Genomic DNA, 25738 nt, shown 5'->3' on the forward strand with positions numbered 1-25738 from the left:
TATTTGCATAGCTCGTGAATATGCAGCAGGGCGCGGAGCCGCCCCGCCCTTGTTTTGCTTCTCATGAATATGCCGCGGAGGGGTCGGGGCGGTGCCGACTCCGAGCGCGGCGCGGAGCCCGGTGAGGAGCCGCCGGGATCCGGGTAGGGAGGGGGCCGGACCTCGGTGTCTGTGTTGAGAGGAGCGTGTGGTGTGATTGGGGGGTGCGTGGGGTTGAGGGTGAGAACGGGGTGGGGGGGAGGTGTATGGGTGATTGGGGTCCCAGGTTGGGGGGTGGGTGCTTGTTAGGCTGCAGGTGGTGTAGAAGGGGGCCTGGGGTTTTGAGGGTTTGGGAGGGACGAGGCATGGGGAGGAGCAGGAAAGTCACAAACTTTGCTGAGTATAACAACTCGGGGGTGGGGAGGCACTGGCAAGCAGGGACGGGGTGATGGAGGAGAGGAACACATGGGGTGGGAAAGGGTGGGGGGAGGGGCAGGCTATGGATGCCAGGGTGTGGGGGGGTTCCCCTGCCGGACACAGTGTGTCACTGGGGGTCTCAGTGCAGCGTCCCCAGGGTGCCCCTCATTAGCGTCACTGATCCCCAGCCGCACCCTGGGGCTGATCCCAGCTTCCCCTCCCTGGCCTGTGGCCTCGGCCTCTGCCTGCCCTGGACCTGCATCTCCTCCACGGCTCCTCCCATCGCTTGGCCATGCCCTTTGGGCCTTTGCCAGAGCCAGGCCCTGGGCCAGCTCATAGAGTTGCCTGCCAAGGGCTGTGTGTGTTTGTGTCTCTGGGAGCACCCGGTCTGGTCAAGCAGGGCTCACAGTGCCACCCTCAGCCACTCGGCCCCAGATTTCTGTCAGGGGTGCACCCCACCCCCCGACCCTCCCACTTGAAGCCCTGCCTGTGCCCTCATCAACAATGCATTCTTTCCTGACCACCCCTCCCTGCATCCACCCCCTGCCTGCCTACAGCTGGACATGCCCTGCTGCCTCCAGCCCTGCCTGGCTGTGTTTGTCCAGCACCTTGATCCCAGCCTCCCCACTGCAGCTGCTGACCCCCTTCTCCTCCCCAGCGCTCTCCATCTGCACAGCTCCCTGCCACCCTTCCCTTCCCAGTTCCCTCCCTTCTGCAGCACCCTGGGCTGGTTTCCCTCAGGCTACAATGGATCATAGCCACTCTCTGCAAAGTAGCTAATCAGCTTCTCCTTCCTGCTGGAGGGGGAAGGTGAAGGCTCAGCTTCGCTTTTCACCCTCCTGAATCCGAGCACCTGGTTAGCTGGGCTGTCCCCTAGCTCTGCAGGTGTCGGAGTCCCTGCGAGCAAGGGCTTGGTCCTGTCCATTGCACTGTGCTGCTCCCTGGAGCCATGCAGGGCTTGGCCCTCTTGCTCTTTTCACTTTGCACCCCCAGGCTTGGGCCTGGTCTGCACTACACAGTTAGGTCAACCTAACTCTGCCAGTGTCTACACTACAATGGGGCTCCTGCTGATGTAAGTCCCCACTACACCGACTTAATAACTCCACCTCTGGTGTAGGAGTAGTGCTTAGGGCGATGCAGTGTCTGTGTAGACGCTGCGTTACTTACGTCGCCTGTTGGCTGTCAGCCCTGCGTGGGGCTGACAACTGGAGCCCCCCACCCCCATTCCCGGTGCTGACAGCCTGAGCTGAAAGATGGGCACGGGATGCACAGCTGGAGTCCCCACCACCACCCAGCATTGACAGCCTGAGCTGTCATCCCAGCATGGGGCTCACAGCTGGAACTGCCCTCTGCCCTGGGGCCCCAGCTCTGAGCCAGGGGGCTCAATTTCACAGCAGAGAGCCAACCAGCCAACCAGATGCAATTATTTCACATTTTGTGAGCCCTGTGTTGCTGTCAGTGCCCCACAATGAGCCACTTCAGTCGGTGCAAGCGCTCCTGATGAGGATGTGTACCACCAGCAGAAGGAGGGCAGTGTGGACACCAACAGCTGATTTAATTGCTGTGGTGGCTGTAGGTCGACCTAATTGAAGTAGACCTAATTTTGTACTGTAGACAAACCCTTGGTCTCCTGTGCACCACCTTTAGCTGTGACCGTGTAGCTTTGGACTCCTCCCTGCTCACACCCTCTGCCTGTCCTAAGAGAGCTCCTGGCTTGGTTTGAACATTTCCCATATGAACATGGAGGTGTCCCGGGGAAGACCTGCCTCAGAGGCCTGGCACCCTTGGGTATTCCCTCCCCCTGCTTCAGCCTACCCTCTGCTGGTAACCTTGGCCTCCTTCTGCCTGAACTGTCCTCCATCCCAAGGCCTGGTCTCCACTTAAAATCTACACTAGAAACTTGCATCAGCATCGCTGTAGCGCTTGTGGTGAAGCCGACGGGAGAGAGGTTGGTAGCTACGTTGGCAGGAGAAGCTTTCCCGCCAACACAGCGCTCCCTACACTGAGGGTTAGGTCGGTATAACTACCTCACTCAGGGTGTGGATTTTTCACACCCTTGAGTGACGTAGTTATACTGAAGTAAGTGTGTAGTGTATATAGACCTAGCCTTAGGCTAACATACTTTCTGCACTCAGAGGCGTGAATAATCCACGTGTAGTGGACAGATGAATGCTCTATCGGACTAGCTACTGTCGCTCAGGGAGGTGGTGTTGCTACAGTGATGGGAAACCCTTGTCCGTCGCTGTAGCATGTATCTACTACAGCGTTACAGCGGCATAGCTGCAGCACCTTAACTGTGCTGCTGTAATGTCTGTAGTGTAGACATGGCCCAAGTCTCCTTTGCTTGCTATTCTGCCTGTGAACTCTATCTCTATTGAGGCTCCTCCCCCAGGGATCTCCTCTCACCTTGATGATTAGGTTCCCTTCTCCATGTCCCAGTGTGGCCAGAAGTCACCATCCACCTCCTTGCATCTACACAGAACCCCAGCCACGGCTCCCCTGTCCTTGGACTTCTCCTTTGGGTCCATGATTGGCTGTAGACATGGTCTACATGGTTGGTCCTGTTCTCAACCCCCTCTGTGGAGCTACCTGTTATTTTAGTAAGTATTTGATGACTGGCTCTTCAGTCTAGCAGACAAAGATCAAACGAGCCAAGGCTGAAGCTAAACAAATTCAGACTGGAAATAAGGTGGACATTTTTAACAACGAGGGGAATTAACCATTGGACCAACTTATCAAGTCTTGTGGTAGATTCTCCAGTACTGGCAAATTTTCTATCAAGAGGGGACGTTTTCCTAAAAGCTCTGCTCTAGTTGGTCAGGGAATTGGTCAGGGAAGTCCTATGGCCAGTGTTACAGATGATCACTGTAGACCCTTCTAAGTTCTATGACTATCCCATGAATCCTGTAGCCGGCTCTTCAATCCCTCTACTTGACCTCCTCCCTGAGCCTTCTCCTTTGGTGGCCCCTGAGACTAACCTTCCTCCCAGGACTCATCTGGAAGCAGCTTAATTCTCCCTGGGGCTCAAACAGCTCTTAAAACCTCTTCCACTTGATTCCTCGCCTGGGGACCACCCGTGCTGTAATTGAATCGCTGTGTAATGGTTCAGTTATCTCCGCAGAGCCCCCAGGGGCCTGGCCTGATCTGTGTGGTTGTCTGCAATGGTGTTGGGGGTATGTCACTTTGGGGGTGCAGGAGGATTCCCCAGGAGTGGGAGAGGCAGGTTGGGGATACAGATCACCAGGGGAGCATCCCTCCATCACCATCCTTGCCTCCCCCAGCGCCTGCCCACTGAACCACTTGCCCCCCAGCAGGCAGGAGAGCTGGAGATGTTCAGATCCTGCCTATGTTCAGTCTGGCTTGGCACAAGCTGGGATCTCTTACCCACCGAAGGGAGAGCACTGTGCGGGGTCTCAGAGCAAAGCTCAGGGGACCAGGAGGTAGGGGAGGGATGCTGCCTGCTGGCCAGTGGTGATAGCACTAGGAATCCTCACTCAGCTGGAAGGTCTGGTGATGCAGGGCGTGGTGTGTGAGGGAGGCAAGGGCCATGCCCAGGAGGCTGCAGCAGTGTCGGGAAGAAGCAGGAGAACATCAGGGGGCACAAGAGAAGTGGGCATGAGGAAGAGGGAGGAGTGGGAAGGGGGTATTGACATGGGGGGAGGCAGGGTGTGGGGAAGGCGGCTGTGTCTGGATGGGACATGGGGGTATTGGCATGGGGAGGCAGTGTGTGGGGGAGGGATGGTGAAGTGTGGGGGGTACTGGCACAGTGGAGGGAAGGCAGGGTGTGGGGAGGGTTGTCGTGTGGATGGTATATAAGGGGTATTGGCCTGGGGGAGGTAGGATGTGGGTGAAGGGGCACAGTATTATGGGGTGTGGGGAGTATTGGCATGGGGGGGAGGCAGAGGGTGGATGCAGTGTCGAGGGGGTTGGCACAGTAGGAAAACGCAGGTTTGTGGAGGGGGCATAGTGTTATGGGGGGGGTATTGGTAGGGGGGAAAACAACTTCCGCATGCCCATTCTTCCCTGATTCTTGTTCTGCCCCGCAGCCCCCGCCAACTCCCTCCTGCCCCGCCCTCCCAGCACCCCCCGATTCGTGCCCCGCCCTGTCCCCTAGAAGCCCGTGGGGGACTGGCCCGGGACCGCCACCCCCTCCTCTCCCTGGCCCGGCTCTAGCTCGCTGCGCAGATCAGGCGGGAGCCAGCAGCCGCGGCGCAGCTGGGCCGCCTCGGATTCCAGCGCCGCGCCAGGAGGCTGGGAAATTGGGGGAGGGGGGGAGAGACAAACCCGATGGCTTCCAGATGTGCCCACCCCGCCCGGCTTGGCTGGGGCAGCTGTGACGCCAGCTCCCCGGGGAGGGGCGGAGATCGGTTCCCACTGCGCCGGGGTGGGGGGGCCAGGAGCGGGGAGAGAAGGGCGGGGGAGTGGGGAGGGGCGGGGCTGGGGGAGTGAGGCAAGAGGAAAGCAGGCGGGGAGAGGAGAGGGGGAGTGGGGTAGGAGAGCGGTGAAGGGGAGGGGCTGGGGAGTGGGGCGGGGGAAGAGAGGCGGGGCTGGGGGTGAGCAGAGAGGGGGAGTAGGGTAGGAGGAGCGGTGAAGGGGAGGGGCTGGGGGGAGCAGAGGGAGAGTGGGGTAGGTAGAGTGGTGAAGGGGCGGGGGAAGGGAGGCGGGGCTGGGAGGAGAGGGGAGGGGCAGGAGGAGCGGTGAAGGGGAGGGGCTGGGGGAGTGGGGCGGGGGGAAGGGAGGCGGGGCTGGGGGAGCGGAGAGGGGGAGTGGGGTAGGAGGAATGGTGAAGGGGCGGGGCTGGGGGAGTGGGGTAGGAGGAGCGGTGAAGGGGAGGGGCTGGGGGGAGCAGAGAGGGGGAGTGGTGAAGGGGCGGGGCAGGGGAAGGAAGGCGGGGCTGGGGCTCGGACGGCGGGGCGGGATCGGAGTCAGGCCCTCGGAGAGAGCTGGTTTTTCCCGTCCCTGCTGCCTGAGTCACGGGAGCTTGTGCGCCCCAGCCCCGCCCCGCCCCCCCTCGCCCGGCCTGCGATGAGGCAGCTGCGTGGAAGGTGAGCCAGGCTCCCCGCGGCCGGCCCAGGGGGATCCAGCTGGTGCTGAACCACGCGGGAGGGACCCAGAGGGGCGGGGGCACTGTGCGTGCGCGCCTGCGGGGGCGGGCAGAGAGTTAGGGGCTAGGGGCCGAGTTGGCACCGTGTGGATGGGGAATCAGCGCTGTGAATGGGCCGGAGCTTGGCCCCGTGTGAGGGAACTTGCGGCGTTTGTGGGGGAATGAGGGGTTGGTACCGTGTGCAGAGGGCTGGGTGGGGCAGGGGGACTGGCACTGTGTAAAGGGGGGTTGGCATGGGTGGGGGACGGGGGACTGGCACTGGAGGGTACTGGGGTTTGGCTCCATATGTGGCGGCGGCGGTAGGGAGTTGGGCCTGTGCAATGCAGTGCTGAGGGGGACATGGGAGGTTGGCACTGTGTAGGGAGGAGCAGGGGATTGGCACTGTATGAGGGGTAGTGGTGGGGAGTTGGTACTATGCATGGGGGAGTTGAGGGGAGGCAGGGGTCTGGCACTGTGGGAGGAGTGCAGGGGTTGGCACTGTGTCGGGGGCAGGGTGGAAGTTGGGGTAGGGGGCTTTGTTTGCCAGCTGTACATGGGATGCAGAGTGGTGGAGGTTGGGGTGTGGCTGGGGCTGTGCAGTGAGATGTGGGGCCTGTGGTGGGGGCGGTACAGTGCCTAGCGCAGCTAGGGGGCATCCTCGGGTGGCAACAGCATGATGTGACCAGAGGGAGACAGTCGGTGATGGGGCCATGTGGGGCTTTCACAGGAGCAGCAGGGAGGGGGCTGGAGATGGAGCTGAGGGGCATGCTGGGAAATCGGGCCATGGATGGGAGCTGGGATGGGGGTGGAGGGGACGGAATCTGGCTAGTCCTTTCCAGGCCAGCCCCGATCTACCATCCCTCTCCTCTCTCCTAGGGGCTGACGTGTGCATCAGGTTCATCGAGCCTCAACCCAGGTTCCACCATGGCCTCCCAGACGCACCCCGTGCATCCCCCACCTCCCTGCCCTACTTCCAATGGGAGCACGGGGGCCAGAGGTGGGCAGCTGGCGGGCAGCCCCAAGACAGGTACGTGCTGGTGGGGAAGGGAAGAGTAGAGCGGGGCTGGGATGGAAAATAACAGAGCTGGGGAGCAGCTCACTTGAGTGATGGGCACCAGGGAACAAGGAGCATGACTGAGTTCAGAAGATGCCTGGGAGTGGGGAATGGGAAACGGGACCTTTCCCCGCTAGGGGACACCGGCTTCAATCCTGCCCCAGACTGGCTCTGGGGGTGGGAGATGGGACATGGGGCCAGGCTCCCAGTTGCTTTTCAGGGGTCCATCTGTGAGACAAATTTGAGTTCTCAGCCTGGTGCCACCCTCACAACCCCCCAGCACTGAGCATCTGTCAGCACAGGCGCTGGAGAGCCATGTCCACCCCAGAGCGGCCAGTCTGGAAAGTGGGGTTGCCTGGGCTGTCCCTGTTGGGGCGCTGACCAGGGCAGTGCCTGCTCCGTGGGTTGCGCTGTTGGTGCTTCTTTGCCATGTGGCTGGGCTCTGAGATGGTCTCTCTCTCTCCCCCAGCTCCAGGTGACACTCGCCTGAAGCCGCCGGTCGGGCCCAAACCCCGCACACTGCCCAAACCGGCTGTACCAGCCAAGCCCTGCACCCCGCCGCCATCCCCTGGGTCACGGCCCCCCCGCCTCGAGTTCCCCTCTGCTGAGAAGATCAACCTGCTGGCGGGTCCCAAGCCGTATGGTGGCAGCAGCACCGCCCTTAAACGCCTGTCCTTCGGCCTCAAGAGCCCCCCGGCGGAGACCTCCAATGTGAAGGGGGCACCGCCACCCGCAGCCAGAGCCCTGTCCTGTACCACAGAAGAGAGATCGCTGGCTCCTGTGACGCCCCCTGCTGGCGGGCCCCTCGGAGTTCTCAAGGGCGCTGCCCCGTTCAAAGTGAAGCCGGTGCCGGTGGTGGCCAAGCCGGAGCGCTTCCCCGGAACCACGGTGGAAGAGATCTTGGCCAAGATGGCACACCCCCGCAAAGAGGGGCCAGGCAGTCCCGACCTGGCCTGGGGCCGGCGCTCAACCTTCAGCCCTGACAGCAGCTCCCGCTTCGGGCCCAAAAGCTATGCTGCCTTCCGGAGACAGCCTAGCGCTGAGGGAGGGGAAGGTGACGCTGTCGCCCCTGGCTTTGAGGCCTCCTGGGAATCTGGGCTCCCGGAAGCTCAGGAGAGCAGAGTGTCCTGTGGGGACAAGCCGGTCGCTGGCAGGATGAAGAGAGAAGGAAGCCCGAGTCCCATTGGAGAACGCCTGCCAGAGCCCCCAGACGGAGAAGCAGAGAGAGACCCTGGCACAGCCTCCAGGAAAAGGTGAGGGGCTGATGTGCAGGGATGGGGCGTGCAGGGCATTGTGAGTAATGGCCTTGTCTGTTCCGGGGAATGGGCAAGGTGTGCTGCACTGCATTGTGGGTAAGAATCTGGCAAAGGCGCTAGGATCTGATGCCTGGTCTTCCCCCCGGGAAGCGGAGAGGAAGCCAGAAAGGGGTTTGTTACATGGTGCTTCCTGGATGTAGGGGAGAATCCTAGAGGCACCCAAACAGCTCTTTGGCACCTGTATAAAATCACCCCTGTAGTTAGATGAGTGCAGCTCTGCATATGGACAAGACCTTAACACCTAGTGCAGAGTTAAACTGTGGAACTCCTTGCCACAGGATGTGGCTGAGGTAACAAACTTGGCACGATTCCCAAAGGGAGTGGATATTAGATAATTGTAACATGTCCACAAGGCCTTGGTTTATTTTGAGTTGGTTAGGAACGTGGTTCACCTAAACCAAAATAAGCCACTCAGTAAGGGTCCATATGGCAGGACTGTGCGCTTGGTTTAATTAAACCAAGGTGAGTTGACAGTAGATGGGGCCCGGGACATGTTCCCGGGAGTGGGTGTGGGAGAGGATGGGAGAAGATCAGCTGTGGGCAGGTTGGTGAGGTTCTGACAGGCCTTGGATGTAAGGGTGAGGGGTTTGTAGTAGAGAGAAGAAGGGGCTATCAATGGAGGTCGGAGTTGAACGGGATATGACTGTGGAGTTAGAGAGGACAGGGTGGATCCTGGTGAAGATAAGTGTCGAGCTCTTCTAGAGAGCTTTAAATCCATAGATTTCAAAGCACTTTCCCAAGGAAGTAAGTTCTCCCATTTTACACATGGGGAAACTGAGGCATGGGGAGGGACCATCCAAAGCACCCAGCAGCAGAGCCGGAAATAGACCCCAGGAGTCCGGAATCCAGTGCCCTACCCGTAAGGAATATTTTAGTCGGCAGGATGTTCTGGAGACTAACCCCCCATTTCTCCGTGTTTTCTCTCCCTCAGTGGCTCCTCCCCGGCCGGCGCCAACTGCGACGGGGACCAGTCCGGACGCAGGAAGCCGCCATCCCCCCCTGGTGTGAGTTCTCGGCTCGCCCCCTCCAGCGTGGTAGCTGCTCTGCTCGGTGCTCTCCTTCCGGGCTCTCCTGTCTCCTCCTGGGCTCCCTCTCTCTGGGGTGCGTGTCTCCTCTCCCTTCTCTGCCAGCCCTAGGGCGCCAGCTCCTGCAGCTGTCCCAGGAAGTGAGGCCACGGGAACCCAGGTGTCCTGCATGGCACCATGGGTCCTCCACCCATAGGCTCCTAGGCCAATGCTGTTTTATCTTGCCCAGCCTCGGGGAGCGGGGTGGACACACGAGACCAGGCCAGCCAATTGAATCAGGGTCTCCTGAGGGGGGCGCTCCCCCCCTGTGGCAGCAGCTCCCCCCCCCTCGGCCCGGGGACTCAGAACACGGCATTTGCTCTCAGCCTGGATGCCTGCGCCCAGGAGGGAGCAGCCCTGACTCACCACGTTGGGCTCGCTGACCTGGCAGGTATGCGGCAGGCGGGCGGTTCCCGGCTCCATTGGGCCCTTGGCCAAACTCCTAGCAGGGAAGGCGGGGCGGACACGCCCGCCCCCCAGCCACTCCTCTCAGGATGCCTGCGAGATAGCCAGGAAGAGGTTAACCATTAACTCCCTTTCCCTGGTGGGGGCAGAGTGGGGAATTGACTCTCGGGCCCCTTTCCCTTCTCTCTGGTGGGGGAGGGAGCATCTGACCCTCCTGCCCTGGGGCTGGGGGTCTCCAAAGCCCTGAATGCCACTCTGCAGCCATATGGCTTGATACCTCCTGCTTCCTTTTTCCTCCTCCTCCTCTCTGCCTTCATCTCCCTGCCATGGGGCTCCCCGCAGTGGGGAGGGGGAGGGCACCCTAGATCATGGGAGGCTGCAGCTGAGGTTAAGCTAGGGAGCTGGGTGTGAGGCAGGAGTGGGGCTGGAGGGGTCGCCTGAGCACAAAGGGTGGGTCCGGGTAAGGGACAGGGCCGGGCAGCAGCCCCCCCAAGGGAGATTGGGATCCAGCTGGTATGAGTGATGCGGGGAACATCCTTGATGCCTCCAGTGAGATGCTCCCCATGGGGAAGGGAAAGGGGGACCCAGGCAGTGGAAGTCGGGGCATCTGGGGGTCAAGGGTGGTTCATGGGTGGTGGAGGTTGGGGCTGTCTGAGGGATGGGGGGAAGCCCCAGGCGGTGTGGGTTGGGGGAGGGGGAAGTCCTGGGGGTTGGGGGCAATCCGGCAGGGAGAGCCCCAGATGCTGGGGGTCGGGGCGGGGGAGGAAGCCCTGGGAGCTGGAGGTTGAGGGCCTTCTAGGGGACGGGGGGAAGCCTCATGAGCTGGGGGGAAAAGGGGGGTTAAGCTCTGGAGATTGGGGGACGGGGGCAGCCCTGGGCACTGGGGGGGAAGGTCTTGGCGATGGGGTTCAGGGACCATCCAGGGGATGGGGGCAGGGACGCTCCAGGTGCTGGGGGTCGGGAAGCGTCTGGGGATGGTGTTTGGGAGCTGTCCGGGGAGTGCATGGATAATGACTCTGATCTCCCGTTCTTCTCACAGTTCTCCTTGGCCCGGACCTGCCCCATCCCCATGGCTTCTGCTGAGCTCCCCTTTGGGGCGGCCCCCGACACTTCTGCTGGTCTTGCCCGGGCCCCAGGGACCCCCATCCTCCCTGCCGAGCATCCTGCCTCAGCCCCGGGGTCCTCCGCTGTGCCTGCCGAGCTCCCCGCCCTTGGTTCTACCCCTGCCCACACTGAGCTCCTCTCCAAGGTCGGGCCCGGCTTCCCAGGCACCCCCGAGTCTCTGGCTAAAATCCCCATAGGGCTACTCCCGGCCCCCGATGCCCCAGACATTCCAGCTGAGCCCTGCCCCAGAATCTCCCGCTCCTTGAGGTCTCTGGAGGTTCCTGGTGAGGGGTCCCCACCTCCGTCTGGCCTCTCTGCAGGCCTGGCACCAGGCACTCCGGATGTCTCCACAGAGCTCCCTGATAGCCCCCCTGATGCCCCTGCCAGGCTCCCCCACAGCCCACCTGAAGGGCAGGCCCTGGCACCAGGCGCCCATGATGCCCCCACAGAGCTCACCCACAGCCCCCCTGCAGGGTGGGCCCTGGCACCAAGCCCCCCTGATGCCCCTGCTGAGCTGCCCCCCAGAATCACTCACTCTCCAGGGGCCCCTGAAGCTCCTGTTCCATCCCCAGACACCCCCAATCTGTGTCCTAAGCTCCCCACCAGAGTCTCTCGGTCTCCGGGGTCCCCTGATGGACCCACTGAGTCCCTGGTGTCCCCGTACAGCCCCCCATCTCCTGAGCGGGGCTCCCCTTCACCCCTCAGCAATGCGGAGCCATATGTGGGGCCTGCACCAGCGGACGAGAGCGCCCAGTGGCCACAGCTGGGGCTACGACGCTCCTCAGACGGGGTGGTGCAGCTGCCAGACAAGGGGCTAGGAATGGGAGTGCTGGGGGGCTCCCTGGCTGCCCTGCCTCGAGGAGGGCCCCCCCACTCCGGGCCACCCCTGGAGGGTGAGTCTAACTGGACCCTGTCGCAGTCGTTCGAATGGGCGTTCCCATCTCGGACTGCAGAGTGGGAGCCCCCCAGGTCCCCCATCAAAGAGGCGGATGACTCCGGCCTCTCTGAGCATGGGGACTCGGATGGGGAGGGCGCGGCCCCCGCCCCCAAAGGGTCTGAGGAAAGGAGCAGCTCAGAGAGGCTGAGGGTGGGGCAACTCAGTGCTGCCCTGGATTGGCAGGACGCTGAGGCTGCTGGGAGTTCTGCCCACCTAGATGGTGCCACGGGGGCCCCATGTGATCAGGGAGCAACTGAGGTGGGGGGCCTGGAGGCCACGAGTCCTGGAGGCCCCGTGGCACAAACGGAGCCGCCCGTGGCTGAGCTGAAGGGCCCTGCAGTGGTGGATGAGGCGGGCACTAACTGGGAGGAGCAAGGCAGGCCACTGCTGGATGTCCCCCTGCGGCTGACCGAGCCGAAGCCAGGCCAGGAGAGAACCGCCCCCATTCTGTTGTCTGATGCTCCCCGGCCAGCTGGTGCCGACCAATGCCAGGAGGACAACTTGGTGCTGGGCCTGGCGCCGGCGGGGAGCTGCCAGGAGGGCCCGAGGCCGGGCGAGGCGGGTCCTGAGCCGCATCCCAATGCGCGCTGGCTGGATGAGCTGCTGGCATCGCCCCCACCCAGTGCTGATGAGACCAAGAGAAAGGGCACACCTGAGCCCAGGGACCCTGCAGGGCCAGAGGTAAAGGAGGGGTGACCGTGTGCAGGAGGGAAGGGGGAATCTCTTGGCACCAGTGGGGGGGTGCTAGGAGGACTTTGTCTCCTCAGTGTGTCTCTCTCCGCAGGGTGAGTGTGGGGGAGGGGTGTCTCCCAAGGCCCAGCAGGGAGCGCTCTCCCCAGGGGGAGGGTCTCATTGTGGATACAGTGTCCTCTGCTGGATCTGGCGGATGCGTGTGGGGGCATGTCCCAGGGTATGTGGGTGGGGGTAGGCATTTCCCCAGGCCCCGCAGGGGGCGCTGTCCCCAGGGTGAGTGTGGGGGAGGCGAACGCCCTCCTCTCAGCCCATCCCTGGCTGTGGCAGCGAAGGGGTTAACTCCCTGCTGGGGCGAGGGGTGGGGGTTCTCCGCTGAGCAAGCTGGGCTGAGCTCCGCAGGGCTGGGCATTGGCTGCTGGCGGGGAGTGCAGAGCAGTCAGACAGGTTGGGCAGAGGCAGAGTGGAGCCTGCTGGGGCGAGCTGGGACAGGGAGAGCCGCTGAAGACAGCAGTAGAGTTGGCCTCTCCCAGGCTAACCTTCTTGGGGTGCATGGGGTGGCCTGCTACAGCCATGGCCAGGGAGGCTGGCGGGATGTCTGTCCTGGAGCGACTCTTGGCTAACTTGGAGCTGCGGGACGAGGCTGGGCGTGCTCGGCACATGAGTGAATGGAGCGCCCCCTGTCAGGCTGTGAGTACAGACGGTGCCTCCGACAGCATCTGAGTGGGGGGACCCAGGAGACCTTGTTCCTGTGGCTGTCCGGGTGGGCTGGGTGGGGGGGTTCAGATTGGCAGGGGCTGCCCAGTGAGATCTTACTCCCCCCAAGGGCTGTGGCAGAAGGGGGGTCCCTGAGAGCAAAGGGCAGTGGGCCAGGATCAGAGGGGCTAGTGAACCGGAGACCTCAGGAAGGGTGGGCAAGTCTCCTGCCTGTCTTGCTGGGCGGAGAGGTGATGCTCAGGAGTGGAGGGTAACCCGGGACCCCAATGCCGCAGCTGTGGGGGATGTGCCCCCAAGAGACAGATCCCCTGGAATCCTGCCTGCCTCGCATACAGCCTGGCCGGTTTGGGATGGAGGACTTGATGCTCTCATAGCCCCCCCCATCCCTCCAATTCTTGCCTCTTTTAACCCTATTCTCCTCCTCCCCTCCCAGGATCTCCTCGGCTGGTCGCGGAAGGATCTGTGCAGCGAGTTCGGAATCAGAGGGGCCCACCGGGCTGGTGAGTTTGGCTGGGCCACCGAGCCCAGCACGGGGAAGACAGACTGGCCCAACAGTTACAGAGCCAGTGAGACGGAGCAGGATCGGGAGTTTGGCACTGGCACACAGGACTGGAGCGGCTCATACAAAGAGACGGAGCTGCTGGGCGATTCCAGTGTGGGGCACGGAAACTGGCCCGACGCCTACGGCATTGGGGACGGCTGCCGGAAGGAAGGAGAGTTCAACTCCGGCAACCCAGACTGGAGCAGCCAATACAACACTGGTGGTGCTGACAGCCCGGATGGGGAGTTCGGTAGCAGGAAACTGGACTGGACCAGCACCTACGACATTGGGGACAGCACCCAGCAGGACAAGAGGTTCAGTACCGGCAAGCCAGACTGGACTCCTGAGTACAGTGTCGGTGATACAGCCCAGCAGGATAGAGAGTTCGGTACCGGCAAGCCAGACTGGACCCGCGAGCATGGTGTCGGTGATACGGACCAACAAGATAGAGAGTTCGGCACCGGCAAGCCAGACTGGACCCATGAGCCTGGTGTCGGTGATACTGACCAACAAGATAGAAAGTTCGGTACTGGCAAGCCAGACTGGACCCGCGAGCATGGTGTCGGTGATACGGACCAACAAGATAGAGAGTTCGGCACCGGCAAGCCAGACTGGACCCACGAGCCCAGTGTTGGTGATACAGCCCAGCAGGATAGAGAGTTCGGCACCGGCAAGTCAGACTGGACCCACGAGCCCAGGGTCAGTGATACAGCCCAGCAGGATAGAGAGTTCGGCACCGGCAAGCCAGACTGGACCCACGAGCCCAGGGTCAGTGATACAGCCCGGCAGGATAGAGAGTTCGGCACCGGCAAGTCAGACTGGACCCACGAGCCCAGTGTCGGTGATACAGCCCAGCAGGATAGAGAATTCGGCACCGGCAAGCCAGACTGGACCCACGAGCCCAGGGTCAGTGATACAGCCTGGCAGGATAGAGGGTTTGGCACCAGCGAGCCAGACTGGAGCTATGATCATGGTGGTGGTGATACAGACCAGCCGGATAGAGAGTTTGGTACCAGCAAGCCAGACTGGATCAACATGTACGGTGCTGATACTGACCAACAGGGTAGAGAATTGGGTACCAGCAAGCCAGACTGGACCCACGAGCACGGTGTTGGAGATACGGACCAACAGGAGAGAGAGTTGGGTACCAGCAAGCTAGACTGGACCCGTGAGTACGGGATCAGTGATACTGACCATCAGGGGAAAGAGTTTGGTGCTGGGAAGCCAGCCTGGACCCAGGAGTGCAGTGTCAAGGCCAATGGGCAGGGTAGAGAGTGGACCTGCGAATATGGTGTTGGCAATACCACCCAGCAGCACAAGCCAGATTGGACCCGCGAGTTCGGTGTTGGTGATGGTGCCCGGCAGGACAGAGCTTTCAGCCCTGACAAGCCAGCTTGGTTTGGTGAATATGGCATTCACCATACAGACCGGGAGAGTGCCTTTGGCTCTGGTGTTGGAGACTCCGACAGCACGGCCCAAGAGCCTGGTGCCAGGAAGCCTGGGTGGAGTGGCACCGACTGGCAGGAGAGCAAGTTCCCCTTCGCTAGGAGGGATTGTGCCAGTGATTTCAGGATCAGAGGAGCTGAGCACGAAAGCCAGTTTGGCGTCATTGGGACTGAGCGGGCGGGTGGCTTTGGCTTGAGCGCTTTGGAACCATCTGGTGCCGTCGGGACCCTGGGCCCAGCAGAGCATGGAGAGAGCCGGACTGACTGGGCAGGCTATACCAGGACTGTGGACCTGGATGAGCCAAGAGAGGCTGGTGTGGGGCAGTCCGACTGGACCCAAGATCTAGGCCTCAGTGGCACAGATCCCTCTGTCGGCCTGGGAGCAATCAGTCCTGAGGAGCCCAGCGGGGGATGGATGGATTGGACAAACGAACTGAGCATGAGCAGCATGGATCCCTCCAGCAGTCTGGGGGCGGGGGGCGCCGATACACCCAGAGAGCCTGGCGTGGGGCAGCCAGATGGGGCCAGCGACCTTGGCCCGGGAGGCCCGGCCACAGCCAGTGGCTTCGAGAGCGTGGGCCCGGCAGAGACCAGAGCGAGACAGACTGACTGGAGCCGTGAGCTTGGCTCTGGGGATGAGGGCTCCGCTGAGACCAGGGAGGCTGGAGCAGGGCAGATGGACTGGGCCAGCGAGGTCGGGATCGTACATGGGAAACAAACCTATGCCGCAGCCATGGCTGGCTTGGAGCCACATGGAGACAGGTGAGGGCTGCGCTGGGTGTATGAGGTTTGGGCTGAAGCCTAGGGTGCTCCATCCCGGCCTTCACTGCTCATCAGAGCAGCCGGTGACCCACCTAGGCTGGGGTCCGGTCTCAAACAGTAGCTGTTTTCAGTGGGGAAGGGGGGAGATCTCATCCTGATCCCAGTGTGGGGCTGTTTAGACAGAGTACTCTCGTGGGGATCAGCACCGCTGTGCTTGCCTAAATGGCCAATGCCTGTTTGCTGCTGAGCTCATTGCTCTCAAACATCCTGCAGCAGCGAGTTCCACTGCTTAACGCCTCCTCTCCTTGGGCTTGCCTCCCTTGGACTGCCACCCAGCATGGTCATGCGCCCCCTCATGCTGGCTTGCATTCGCCCACCACCTATGGACCCTCTCCTTCCTCTCGTGTTACCCTCCTTGCTTTGGTGCCTTGGCTTTGAGTCAAAGCTGCCGTAGCCACAGGAACATTCCCGTTTGCATCTTAGTCCCCTTTCTTGCTGGCTCAGCTGGGCTTGGATTTGAGCTGCCTGTGGCCCTGCCAGGAGCTCTGCTGTTCACCCACAGCCCGTTAGTTCAGGGCTGTAGGTGGCTACCCGGGCAGGAGGCGCTGCCCCACCCGCTTGTCTCGGCAGTTTTTATTCTTCAGCGTAGGCAGGACGTCCGCCCAGAGAGTCACTCCTCCGCCTGCGCGGGGCTCCAGCACCGAGACACTTCCCTCCCATCTCTGTGTGCTGAAAGGAGGGTACTCACCTTCGTTTAGCCCCCCTGAATCAAAGCCCAGCTCCCTTCCCGGTGAGCTCCACCAACCCGGTCTAGAAAACCCCTTTCCAGTTGGCCCTGAGAGTTGACCAGGGGTGGCCAGACACAGGACCCCTGGCCCAGGTGGGCAGGCTGTTCCTTACAACACACCTTCGATTGCGTCTGTTGAATTCCATCTGTCGCTGGGTTTCCTGACCTTGGGTGAGTGGCCTTGGCCATCCAGTAGCTTTGTCTCATTGGCGAATGTTGCCACCCATCTATTTTCTCCTCCCCAGTCCCTTGTCCAGTGTGTAGTCTATGGTGCATCAGGCCTGCGGGACTTTCTGCTACTAGCTTCCTCGTGCTAGGAGAATGGGGCATCCATTCTTACGGTGCTTCCTGTTTTAGAATCCGAGACAGTGCTTCCCCTCCCGCCTCGGCTCCCATATTCTTAGTAGACGCCAGTGCGGGGTCTTTTGTCTAAGCCATTCAAGCAGGTGTCGGCAACCTTTCAGAAGTGGTGTGCTGAGTCTTCATTTATTCACTCTGATTTAAGGTTTTGCGTGCCAGTAATACATTGTAACGTTTTTAGAAGGTCTCTTTCTAGACGTCTATAATATATAACTAAACTATTGTTGTCTGTAAAGTAAATAAGGTTTTTAAAATGTTTAAGAAGCTTCACTTTAAATTAAATTAAAATGCAGAGCCCCCCAGACCGGTGGCCAGGACCTGGGCAGTGTGAGTGCCATTGAAAATCAGCTCGCGTGCCGCAGGTTGCCTACCCCTGTATTAGAGCCATTGAGCAAACTCATCAGCCCAACCGGAAGTGCCTTCAAGGGACCTCCTTCCCAGGTGCTCGGTGCTTTCTGAGAACTGAGCCCCTTTAAGCTGTCTCAGATTGGTCCCCCCCCAAAATGGAGGCCCCCCCAAATCATTAACCACTGTGGAAATTGGAAGCCACTGTGATTGGGGCAGTTCTCTGGCCTGTTTAATCTCCCAGATCCTAGTCACCTGAACCCTAATCAAATGACACATTCAGAGTAGATGGGAGGGCCACACTTTGAACAGCTGCAACAGATGGCCAAGGGAGGGAGTGGATATTTCCATCCCTTGATGTCTTCAGATGAAGCCTGGCCACCCTCCTGGAAGACATGCGTGAGCCAAACACAAGTTACTGAGCTCAGGATGGGGGTAACTGGGTGTGTTATGCAGAAGGTCGGGCTAGATGATCGATTGGTCTCTTCTGGCCTTCATGCCTATGGAAGGGGGAAGTTCCAGAATTGGGGGTCACTTGCCAAGAACCCTCCCCCCACCCCCCAGCTGTTGTGTTTACTTTGTGCTTTTCCCCACTGGGTGCTGTCTGAGGGCTGATCGCCAGCAGCGGCCTCTCATCTCAGAGGAGAACACAAGCAGGTAGAGGGAGGAGAGCGAAGCCAACATGTTGGAGCAGAGTTGGGGGGTAGGACCCAGATCGGTGTCCCAGCCACGTGGCCCATCTCTCTGCACGGGAGCTGTGCTGCTCTGGAGACATCGCGTGTGCCGTGGCAGTCCCCTTAAAGCAGTGGTTCTCAAACTTTTGTACTGGTGACCCATTTCACATAGCAAGCCTCAGAGTGTGACCCCCCCCTTATCAATTAAAACCACTTTTTAATATATTTAACACCATTATAAATGCTGGAGGCAAAGCAGGGTTTGGGGTGGAGGCTGACAGCTTGCGACCCCCCCATGTAATAACCTCATGACCCCCTGAGGGGTCCTGACCCCCAGTTTGAGAACCCCTGCCTTAAAGCCTCATCATCACCCCCTCCCCTCCCATGTAGTAGCTGTTCTCTACTGGCCTCCTTTAGTTCACTGGCTTAGTTCTTCCGATTCCTTCCCAGCATTCATGCGATGTGTTCCGCCGCGGGATCCAACAGCTTCGCTTGGCCCGTACGGAGTAACCCGGGGTTGGGGTCCAAGTTCCCTGTAAGCTGCAGGGCTGCACAACAGCCTATTTAGTGCCATGCGGACGTTCAGGGAACCTGCTGGGGGAGGGGCGGCCGGGGGAGGGGCACCCCTCCTCTGGCCCCAACCTAGTCTGGCCCCCAACCCGACCTGGACCTGTCCCGGCCATGGCAACCCTCCCTGAACCCAGCCCAGGCCCGGACCTGTGGGAGCTGGGGGAGGGGCGCATATCCTGCACCCCAGCCCCGGAGCTGCTGTGGCGGGGAGAGGCGCCTCTCTCAGCCCAGGTGCTGCTGCAGGGAGGGAGCTGGGGGGTGGGTGGGGAGTCTTACCTCCCTGCCATAGCCCTGGAGCATCCTCCTGCACCCCAAATCCCTGATCCCCCCCCCAACCCCACCCGGAGCCCTTCCACCCCCACCCCCAACCCTCTGCCCCAGCTCTGAGCCACTCCTCCCCGGCCCCACCTCAGAGCCTGCACCCCCAGCCAGAGTCCTCACACCCCTGCACCCCAACCCTCTGCCCCAGCCCTGAGCCCCCTCCCACACTCTGAACCCCTCAGCCCCACCCCCACCACATGTGCACCAATATGAAGGTGAAGTGTTACACATCGCCTCCATATTGGGGCATATAACAAAATTCCCCACATGGGTGGGAAAAATTAAAGGGAACATAGTGGGCTGGTGTCCCACAGCATCTGAGTACCCCCTTCACGGCCAGGGAGCCTATGGGGTTCTGGCACGTGGCTTCCCCCTCTGGAGTCCCTGGAGCAGTCCTGGTTCCCCATTAGCTCCTGATACTGGGGATGCGTCCACCGAAGGGGACCCAGCCCCGGAACTCGCAGCAGCGCTCTGGTCTGCATGCTCCGCAGGGAGGCTCTGGCACGTAAGGACCCAGGCTACAGTTGGTGGTGGACAATGTAATCGGCTCTGGAGTAGCCAGTTGTCGGAGATCATGCCAGTAGTCAGTTGTTGGGTGGAGCTTGGAACTCCATGTCCTGGCTGCTGGCTTTGCACAGCTTCTGGGGTTGTAGCAGGGCGCTGCCCAGGATCGGGGCCCTGCCGGACAAACCTGGCACCGCAGAGCTAACAGGCACCGCCCAAGAGCAGTGTGTTTCTGCCCCCACCTTTGGGGTAGCTGCGGCTGGAGTTGCACCACGTGTGTCCTTATCCCGTGTCTGTGCATCCGTCACTCTGCCAGCCCTCCTTTCAGGCTGCCCATCGGTGTGGCGGCCGAGCGCCCTGCTAACATGCTCCATTTGTCCTCCCTGGAGCAGGGAGAGGGCCTGGAGGAAACTCTTCCAAAACACAAAGAGAATCACTGCCCTCAAAGCCCCAGTTGAGCTCCCCAGCGTTTGGGGCCAGCTGCCGGGAGTATCCAGTGTTTAAAAACTGCCCCTGCCCAGCCTCTGGAGTGGGCTGATCGACCCTAGACTCTGCATCTGCTGACCAGCCTCTGATGGCCTGTCAGGTCCCCAGTCTCTTCTGCCCAAACCCCAGCTCCCGCTGAGTCAGTGGGGCAGCACTGGGCCCCTCCTCTCTGGCATGTTCTTTCCCTGGCGCCAGGGGTCTTTCGGGCGCTGTGGCCTGGCTCTGTTGTCCCACCTGTTGCTCTGGGCTGTGCGCCCCTCCAGTGGCTCTCTGAAGGCCTTCGCCAGCCGCTCCCGGGCAGGACACCTTCCCAGCCTACCCAGTGAATTAGGTTAAAGGGATCAGGATGTGTCTGGGTTCTATTCCCAGCTCTGCTACTGAACCCCTGGGCAAGTCGCTGTCCCATCCTGTGCCTCAGTTTCCCCATGGGGATAATGATTTTGATCTACTTGGAGGGCGTGTTCGGGCCCTGGAGTTAGCGCTACAATGGGGCGAGCTGCGCTTATTTCCTGACCTAGCTCCTGGGCAGGTGCCCAGGCCAAGCTGCGAGGAGCCCCATCTGTTGTATGCCCCGTAAGGCCAGGTGAGGGGGCTCTAGGCTTGGGCTTCATGCACAGTGAGGGGGGAGCAGAGGAGTCTGGGAGGAGAGTGAGGGGGCATTGGGGGGAGGGGAAGCAGAGGGGGCTGGGAGGGGAGTGAGGGGGTATTGGGGGGGGAGGGGAAGCAGAGGGGAGTGAGGGGGTATTGGGGGGGGAGGGGAAGCAGAGGGGAGTGAGGGGGTATTGGGGGGGAGGGGAAGCAGAGCGGGCTGGGAGGGGAGTGAGGGGGCATTGGGGGGAGGGGAAGCAGAGGGGGCTGGGAGGGGAGTGAGGGGGCATTGGGGGGAGGGGAAGCAGAGGGGGTTGGGAGGGGAGTGAGGGAGTATGGGGGAGGGGAAGCAGAGGAGGCTGGGAGGGGAGTGAGGGAGTATGGGGGAGGGGAAGCAGAGGGGGCTGGGAAGGGAGTGAGGGGGCAGGGGGAGGGGAAGCAGAGGGCTGGGAAGGGAGTGAGGGGGTATGGGGGAGGGGGAGCGGAGGGGGTTGGCAGGGGAGTGAGGGGGTATGGGGGAGGGGGAGCGGAGGGGGTTGGCAGGGGAGTGAGGGGGTATGGGGGGAGTGGGAGCAGAGGAGGCTGGGAGGGGAGTGAGGGGGGCATGGGGAGAGTGTCGGGGAGGGGGCTGGGAGCAGAGGAGTGGGGTGTGAGGGGCGGCTCCATGGACCAGGGAGGGCATGGTCTCACTGTTCTCTCCCCCAGCAGTGGCCCTGGCAGCCCCCGGCTCTCCGGCCCGAGCCCCCTGCTGGAAGAGATGTTGGCCAAGGCGGCAGCCCAGCACAAGAGCCCCGGAGAGGAGAGGGGGCCACCCCCTGGACCCAACGGCCACCCCCGCCCCTTGCCACTGGAGGAGGATGGCGGGCCCAGGCCCGAGGGGGATGGCGCGCCCAGCCCCTCAGATGCCACGGATGGGGGCTGGCTGCCGATAGAAGTGAGGAGGCTGAGCCAGCCAGGGCGCCGCGGGAGCCAGCCCTCCCCACCAGACGAGGACTTCACCTTCCTGGAGGTGAGCCTGGGGGCTTTCCCAGCAGCCTCTGCTCCCTCCTGGGCCTGGTGCTGGTTGTGGTTGGGTACATGGTCCTCCCCACCCCCATGCCCACACTGGGAGCCAGGGCTGTAGGGGGGCGGTGACCTCAACCCCTTCCTTTTCCCTGCCTGATGGGGACGCCAGGTGGTGGCTGGCATGGGGGTAGGGCGGGCTGCCGTCAGGGGGGAGCTCTCCCTATGCCCTCCCTGGCGACCCTCCAGCAAGGGGACCGCATGTCTGGGTTGAGACTCCCCCACCCCCGTGCTGCGGGGGATACTGACTGGAGATGGCGGGGGCTGGATGGTTAACCCTTTGTTGGCCTTGGTGAGTCACATAGGTTCTTGATCGTGTCCCAGGGCCCCCGAGGGAGCATGCCCATCCCTGTCCACTTCCCTGTGGGTTGCCTCAGGTATTGGGTCTCTCTGAGGGGTTGGCTTGGATTGTCCCTGCTGGAGCCCTGAGACAGATGGGGCAGCCTGGCGCCCTCGTGAGCTTTCCCCTCATGGCTCGGCACAGGTCCGCGGCGATCCTGGATCGGTGGCTGTAGCAGCTGTGGGGTGGGTGGGGCAGCATCATGCCCCCATGGGCCCTCCCCTCGCGTCTGGGCACTGATCGGTATCTCCGCCTCCCTCCCTCCCCGGGGCATGTACAGGACATGGAAGTTCTTGACAGTGCCATCTACCGGAGCAGAGCCAACCTGGGCCGCAAGCGAGGTCACCGGGCGCCGGCCACACGCCCCGCAGGCAGCCTGGGGCTGTCTGAGGTGGAGGCGGCCGACTGGATGTTCCGGGACTCCACAGGTGGGACCTGGGGCGGGGCTGGCTGTGGCTTGCTGGCCGGCCTGGTGCTGACCTGGCTTCCTGTTCGGTGACGTGCTGTGATGTCAGCGTGGCATTTGTCTCGCATGCTCTTGGTGTGCCGTTAGCGTGTGTTCCCATGTCGGAGGGGGTGTTGGCGTGGCCATGGTGGGTGTTGCCATGTAGCGTGACGGTGGCGTGTGTTTCTGGGTGGCACGGTGCTGTTGTGCCAATGGCACATGGTTGGTGGTGGTGAGTGTATGTGGGGGTGTTGGTGCCCCACTCCCAGGTGGAGCGTGTGTTGGCGTGTGAGCCCACATGGCACAGGCACCAATGCACGTGTGCCGCTGTGTCGGTGGCATTGGCGTGTGTCCCCATGTGGTGGCGGTGCTGACGTGTGGGCCCTGCGTGGCCTAACACTGACCCTGTGTCTCCCCTCAGAGCCCAGAGCGGTGCGCTGGGCATCCTCAGACGAGGAGGTGGCGGAGGAGCCCCAGAGCAGGCGGGCACGGCCCTCGCCAGCGGCCAAGGGGGTGAAGGTGCCACTCTTCCCGGGCCTGAACCCCTCAGCTCTCAAGGTAGCACCTGCCAGGGTTATCGGGCGGTGGGAGAGGAGGAAATGACATGGGGTGCCCACCAGGGATGCAGCCAGTGCCCATGGGATGTTGGGAGGGCTGAATAGGGGAGGGAGTGGTAAGGGGGTGTTGGAAATGGTCGTGGGGGAGGGTTCTTGGGAGAAGTGGGCACTGAGGGGGTGAGGTGGGTGCTGGAAGTCTTGTGTGGTGAGGTGCAGGATGTGGAGTGTGGGGCGGCCTGGGGGGGTGCAGGGTGTGGTGAAGATGGTGCTGGGGGAGCTCCCAGATCAGGTAGAAGGGCTCAGAGACTCAGTGAGGGATGACAGCCCCTTGGGTGTTGGGGAATAGGGTTGCCAACTTTCCCGGTTTTGCCAGGAGTCTCCCGGAGGCTACTGAAGCCAGGCCCGGAGATTTTAGGCTGCTAAAAGTCTGGCGGCACAACGGGGCTAAGGCAGGCTCCGTGCCTGCCCTGGCTCTGCACTGCTCCCGGAAGCAGCTAGCATGTCCCTGCGGCTCCTGGGGAGGAGGCAGGGGACCCTGCCTCTGTCCCCGCCCTGAGAGCCAACTCCACAGCTCCGATTGGCCATAAACTGCTGCCAATGAGAGCTGCGGGGGCGGCACCTGCAGGCAGGGGCAATACACGGAGCCCCCCTGGCCCCACTCCCAGGGGCTGCAGGGACGTGCTGGCCAATTCCGTGAGTGGTGCGGGGGCAGGGCAGGCAGGGAGCCAGCCGGATCCCGCACCTCTCACTGCTTCCCACACCCCAACCCCCTGCTCCTGTCCTGAGCCCCCTTCAGCACCCAAACTCCCTCCCAGAGCTTGCAGCCCGCACCCCCTCCTGCACCCCAACCCCTGCCCCAGGCTTCCTCCCGCACTCTGAACCTCTCAGCCCCAGCCCAGTGAAAGTGAGTGAGTGTGGGAGAGAACCAGTGACACGGGGGGGGGAGGGGGATGGAGTGAGTGGGGCAGGGTCTCGGAGAAGGGTGGTCTGGGGGCGGGGCCTCAGAGAAGGGGCAGGGCAGAGAGTGGGGCAAGAGTGTTTGGGTTTGTGTGATTAGACAGTTGGCAACCCTATTGGGGAGGGTCAGAGGGAGACATGCTGTTCGTGGGGGGGGGGGGGGGCGACATACAGACAGAACCAGGGCATCCGTGTGTCTGTCTGAGATCCCCCTTTTCCCCCCTCTCCAGGCCAAGCTGCGGGGCCGGAACCGCTCTGCAGAAGAGGGGGCCCAGCTGGGGGAGGCCAAGCCAGCCACGCCCAAGGAGTCCCACGTCCAGCGCTCCAAGTCCTGCAAGATCCCCGGCTTGGGGGGGAAACCCCTGGCGCTGCCCCCCAAGCCAGAGAAATCCTCAGGGTGAGTGTGTGGGGGTGTCTCTGGTGGGAGGTTGGGTTTGTGGGTTTCAGCGAGTGTCTATGCACCTAGGGGTGTTAATGCAGGTGTTAGGGGGTGCATAGACCCTGTGGGGTTAGGAGGGTGTAGATGTGATGGTGTCGGGGTGGGGGGTGTAGACCCTGGGGGGTGAGGAAGTTCCATCCTTTTCCTGTCAGCTCTGCCATTGCCGCTGCTTCCTCTCCCCCCCCAGGTCAGATGCCACCTCGCCCCACTGGCTGCAAGTGCTGAAGCTGAAAAAGAAGAAATCCTGATGGCCCCATTCAGGTGAGGGCCCCGTGCGCCTGCGCCGGAGGCTGCGTCGCGCTCCCACTGCGGCAGTTTGCACACGACATGCTGCATGCCCCCCAGAGCTCCCTGCAAAGCCACGTCCGGCTGGTGCGACGCACGATCCCTCTTGCAAACGGGTGTGACGCTGCCAAGAGACACGTGGCCCAAGCCCACTGGGTCAGGGGTGTGACGCGGGTACAAGTGGGCTGTCGGCCAGTGGAGATCGGACAGCCAGAGCCAAGCCCAGTCACTGGGCTCACCCTGCTCTGGTACCTCCGATCTCAGACACACGGCTGCAGGGCGCGGTTTGGGGGAGGGACTTGGGCCCCTGGTGCTCCTACTGGAGATTTCCGCTTCCCGTCCCTGGGCAGAGCAGGTGGGGAATGTGCTGACTCTGGGGAGGTCAGGCTGGTATCCTTCACCTCTGGCTTCCTGAATTCCAGCCATGGGCCATGTGTGACTTGGGCCATAGTGCTGCAAAACAGCGTGGTCACCAGCTGTTGGGGTTCTTTGCACCACCTGGTGGACGCTGTGGTGCTTGGCACCTAGTCCTTCCTCTGGGGCGTGGCTCTGAGCCCGTCTGGAGAGGGCAGGAACTAAGCCGGTTGAAAGGGGAAATTCACACTGAGCAGTGGGGTAACACTTCCTGACGGGCACATCCAGCCGGGAATTGTCCCCCCTGGCAGAAGGGTCGGGAGCCCCATCGCTCCCCAACAGGGGGATGGATTTGGCCAGGGAATTCCTCCCCTCCCCCCCTGCCCCCCGCCAGCCACGAATGGGTCCACCCAGGAAAACATCCTCCTGGTGAGGAAGGGGCTGGGACCCCTGTCTAGCACTACACAGTTGCCTTTATTGCCACTCAAGCTTCGATCCTCTTGCTGCGGAAACAGGCGTGGACCGCTTGAGCTGGGGAGAATCTCCCTTGACAGTGCGGGGCACATGACACACAGCTGTGGCTGGCCAGGCTCCCTCCACAGGGGCAGTGGTGCTGCAGGGAGCCAGTCTCCCTCTCCAATGCCTGCCATCTCTCCTTTATCTTCCAGGCATTTCTCTCCTGCTGCTGGGGCTGGGACAGCTGACTCTCCAAAGAGGCTCGTCGGGATGGAAGGGACGGCGCAGTGATTGGAGACCCCCTCCCGCCTGCCTGCCCACCCCCTGTGCACAGCTGGGACCCCCGGCAGGGCAGTTTGGGGGTGGGAGTGGGGGCAGGGAAGGCACATCTATGCACTTTGTATCACGCTCGCTCCCTGAGCTGCCGGGTCCCTCTGTCCCCGCCCCCGCGAGCTGGCTGCTTCCTTCGCTCTGTCCTTTATACCATGTACCTGGTCTAAAGCCTCTATTATTTTGTAATCGGTGACAGGGCCTGGCCCTGACCCTTCCCCCTTCCCCGCTGAGCCGGGGGCGGGGGGAGCCCCGGGGCCAGGGCGTTCGCTCGCTCTCTGCTGCTATTCTACACTTTCCTGGCCAAGAGCAATGGATTATTTTTTCTATGCCACTTGATGAGACAATAAACGATTTCTGGTAA

The 25738-nt window shown here is 61.9% G+C and overlaps 1 protein-coding gene across 11 annotated transcripts; it reads left to right on the forward strand.

The window, feature by feature from the left end:
• TNKS1BP1 (tankyrase 1 binding protein 1) lies at positions 1-25738 on the forward strand. Of its 11 annotated transcripts, none has more exons than XM_024108295.3 (12): positions 1-121; positions 6356-6506; positions 7003-7786; positions 8781-8853; positions 10358-12040; positions 13200-15514; positions 20855-21158; positions 21832-21979; positions 22418-22554; positions 23741-23907; positions 24137-24210; positions 25257-25738. In XM_024108295.3, the coding sequence occupies exons 2-11, from the start codon at positions 6404-6406 to the stop codon at positions 24195-24197; spliced, it is 5775 nt and encodes a 1924-aa protein (XP_023964063.2). In that variant the 5' UTR covers positions 1-121; positions 6356-6403; the 3' UTR covers positions 24198-24210; positions 25257-25738. The 11 variants fall into 11 exon arrangements, 10 of the variants coding, with proteins under 10 accessions (XP_023964063.2, XP_065447432.1, XP_065447433.1 ...); XM_065591360.1 differs by having other exon boundaries at positions 20858-21158; XM_024108293.3 differs by having other exon boundaries at positions 10-143.

The sequence above is a fragment of the Chrysemys picta genome, chromosome 4 (genome assembly GCF_011386835.1).
Source record: "Chrysemys picta bellii isolate R12L10 chromosome 4, ASM1138683v2, whole genome shotgun sequence".
Taxonomy (NCBI): domain Eukaryota; kingdom Metazoa; phylum Chordata; order Testudines; family Emydidae; genus Chrysemys; species Chrysemys picta.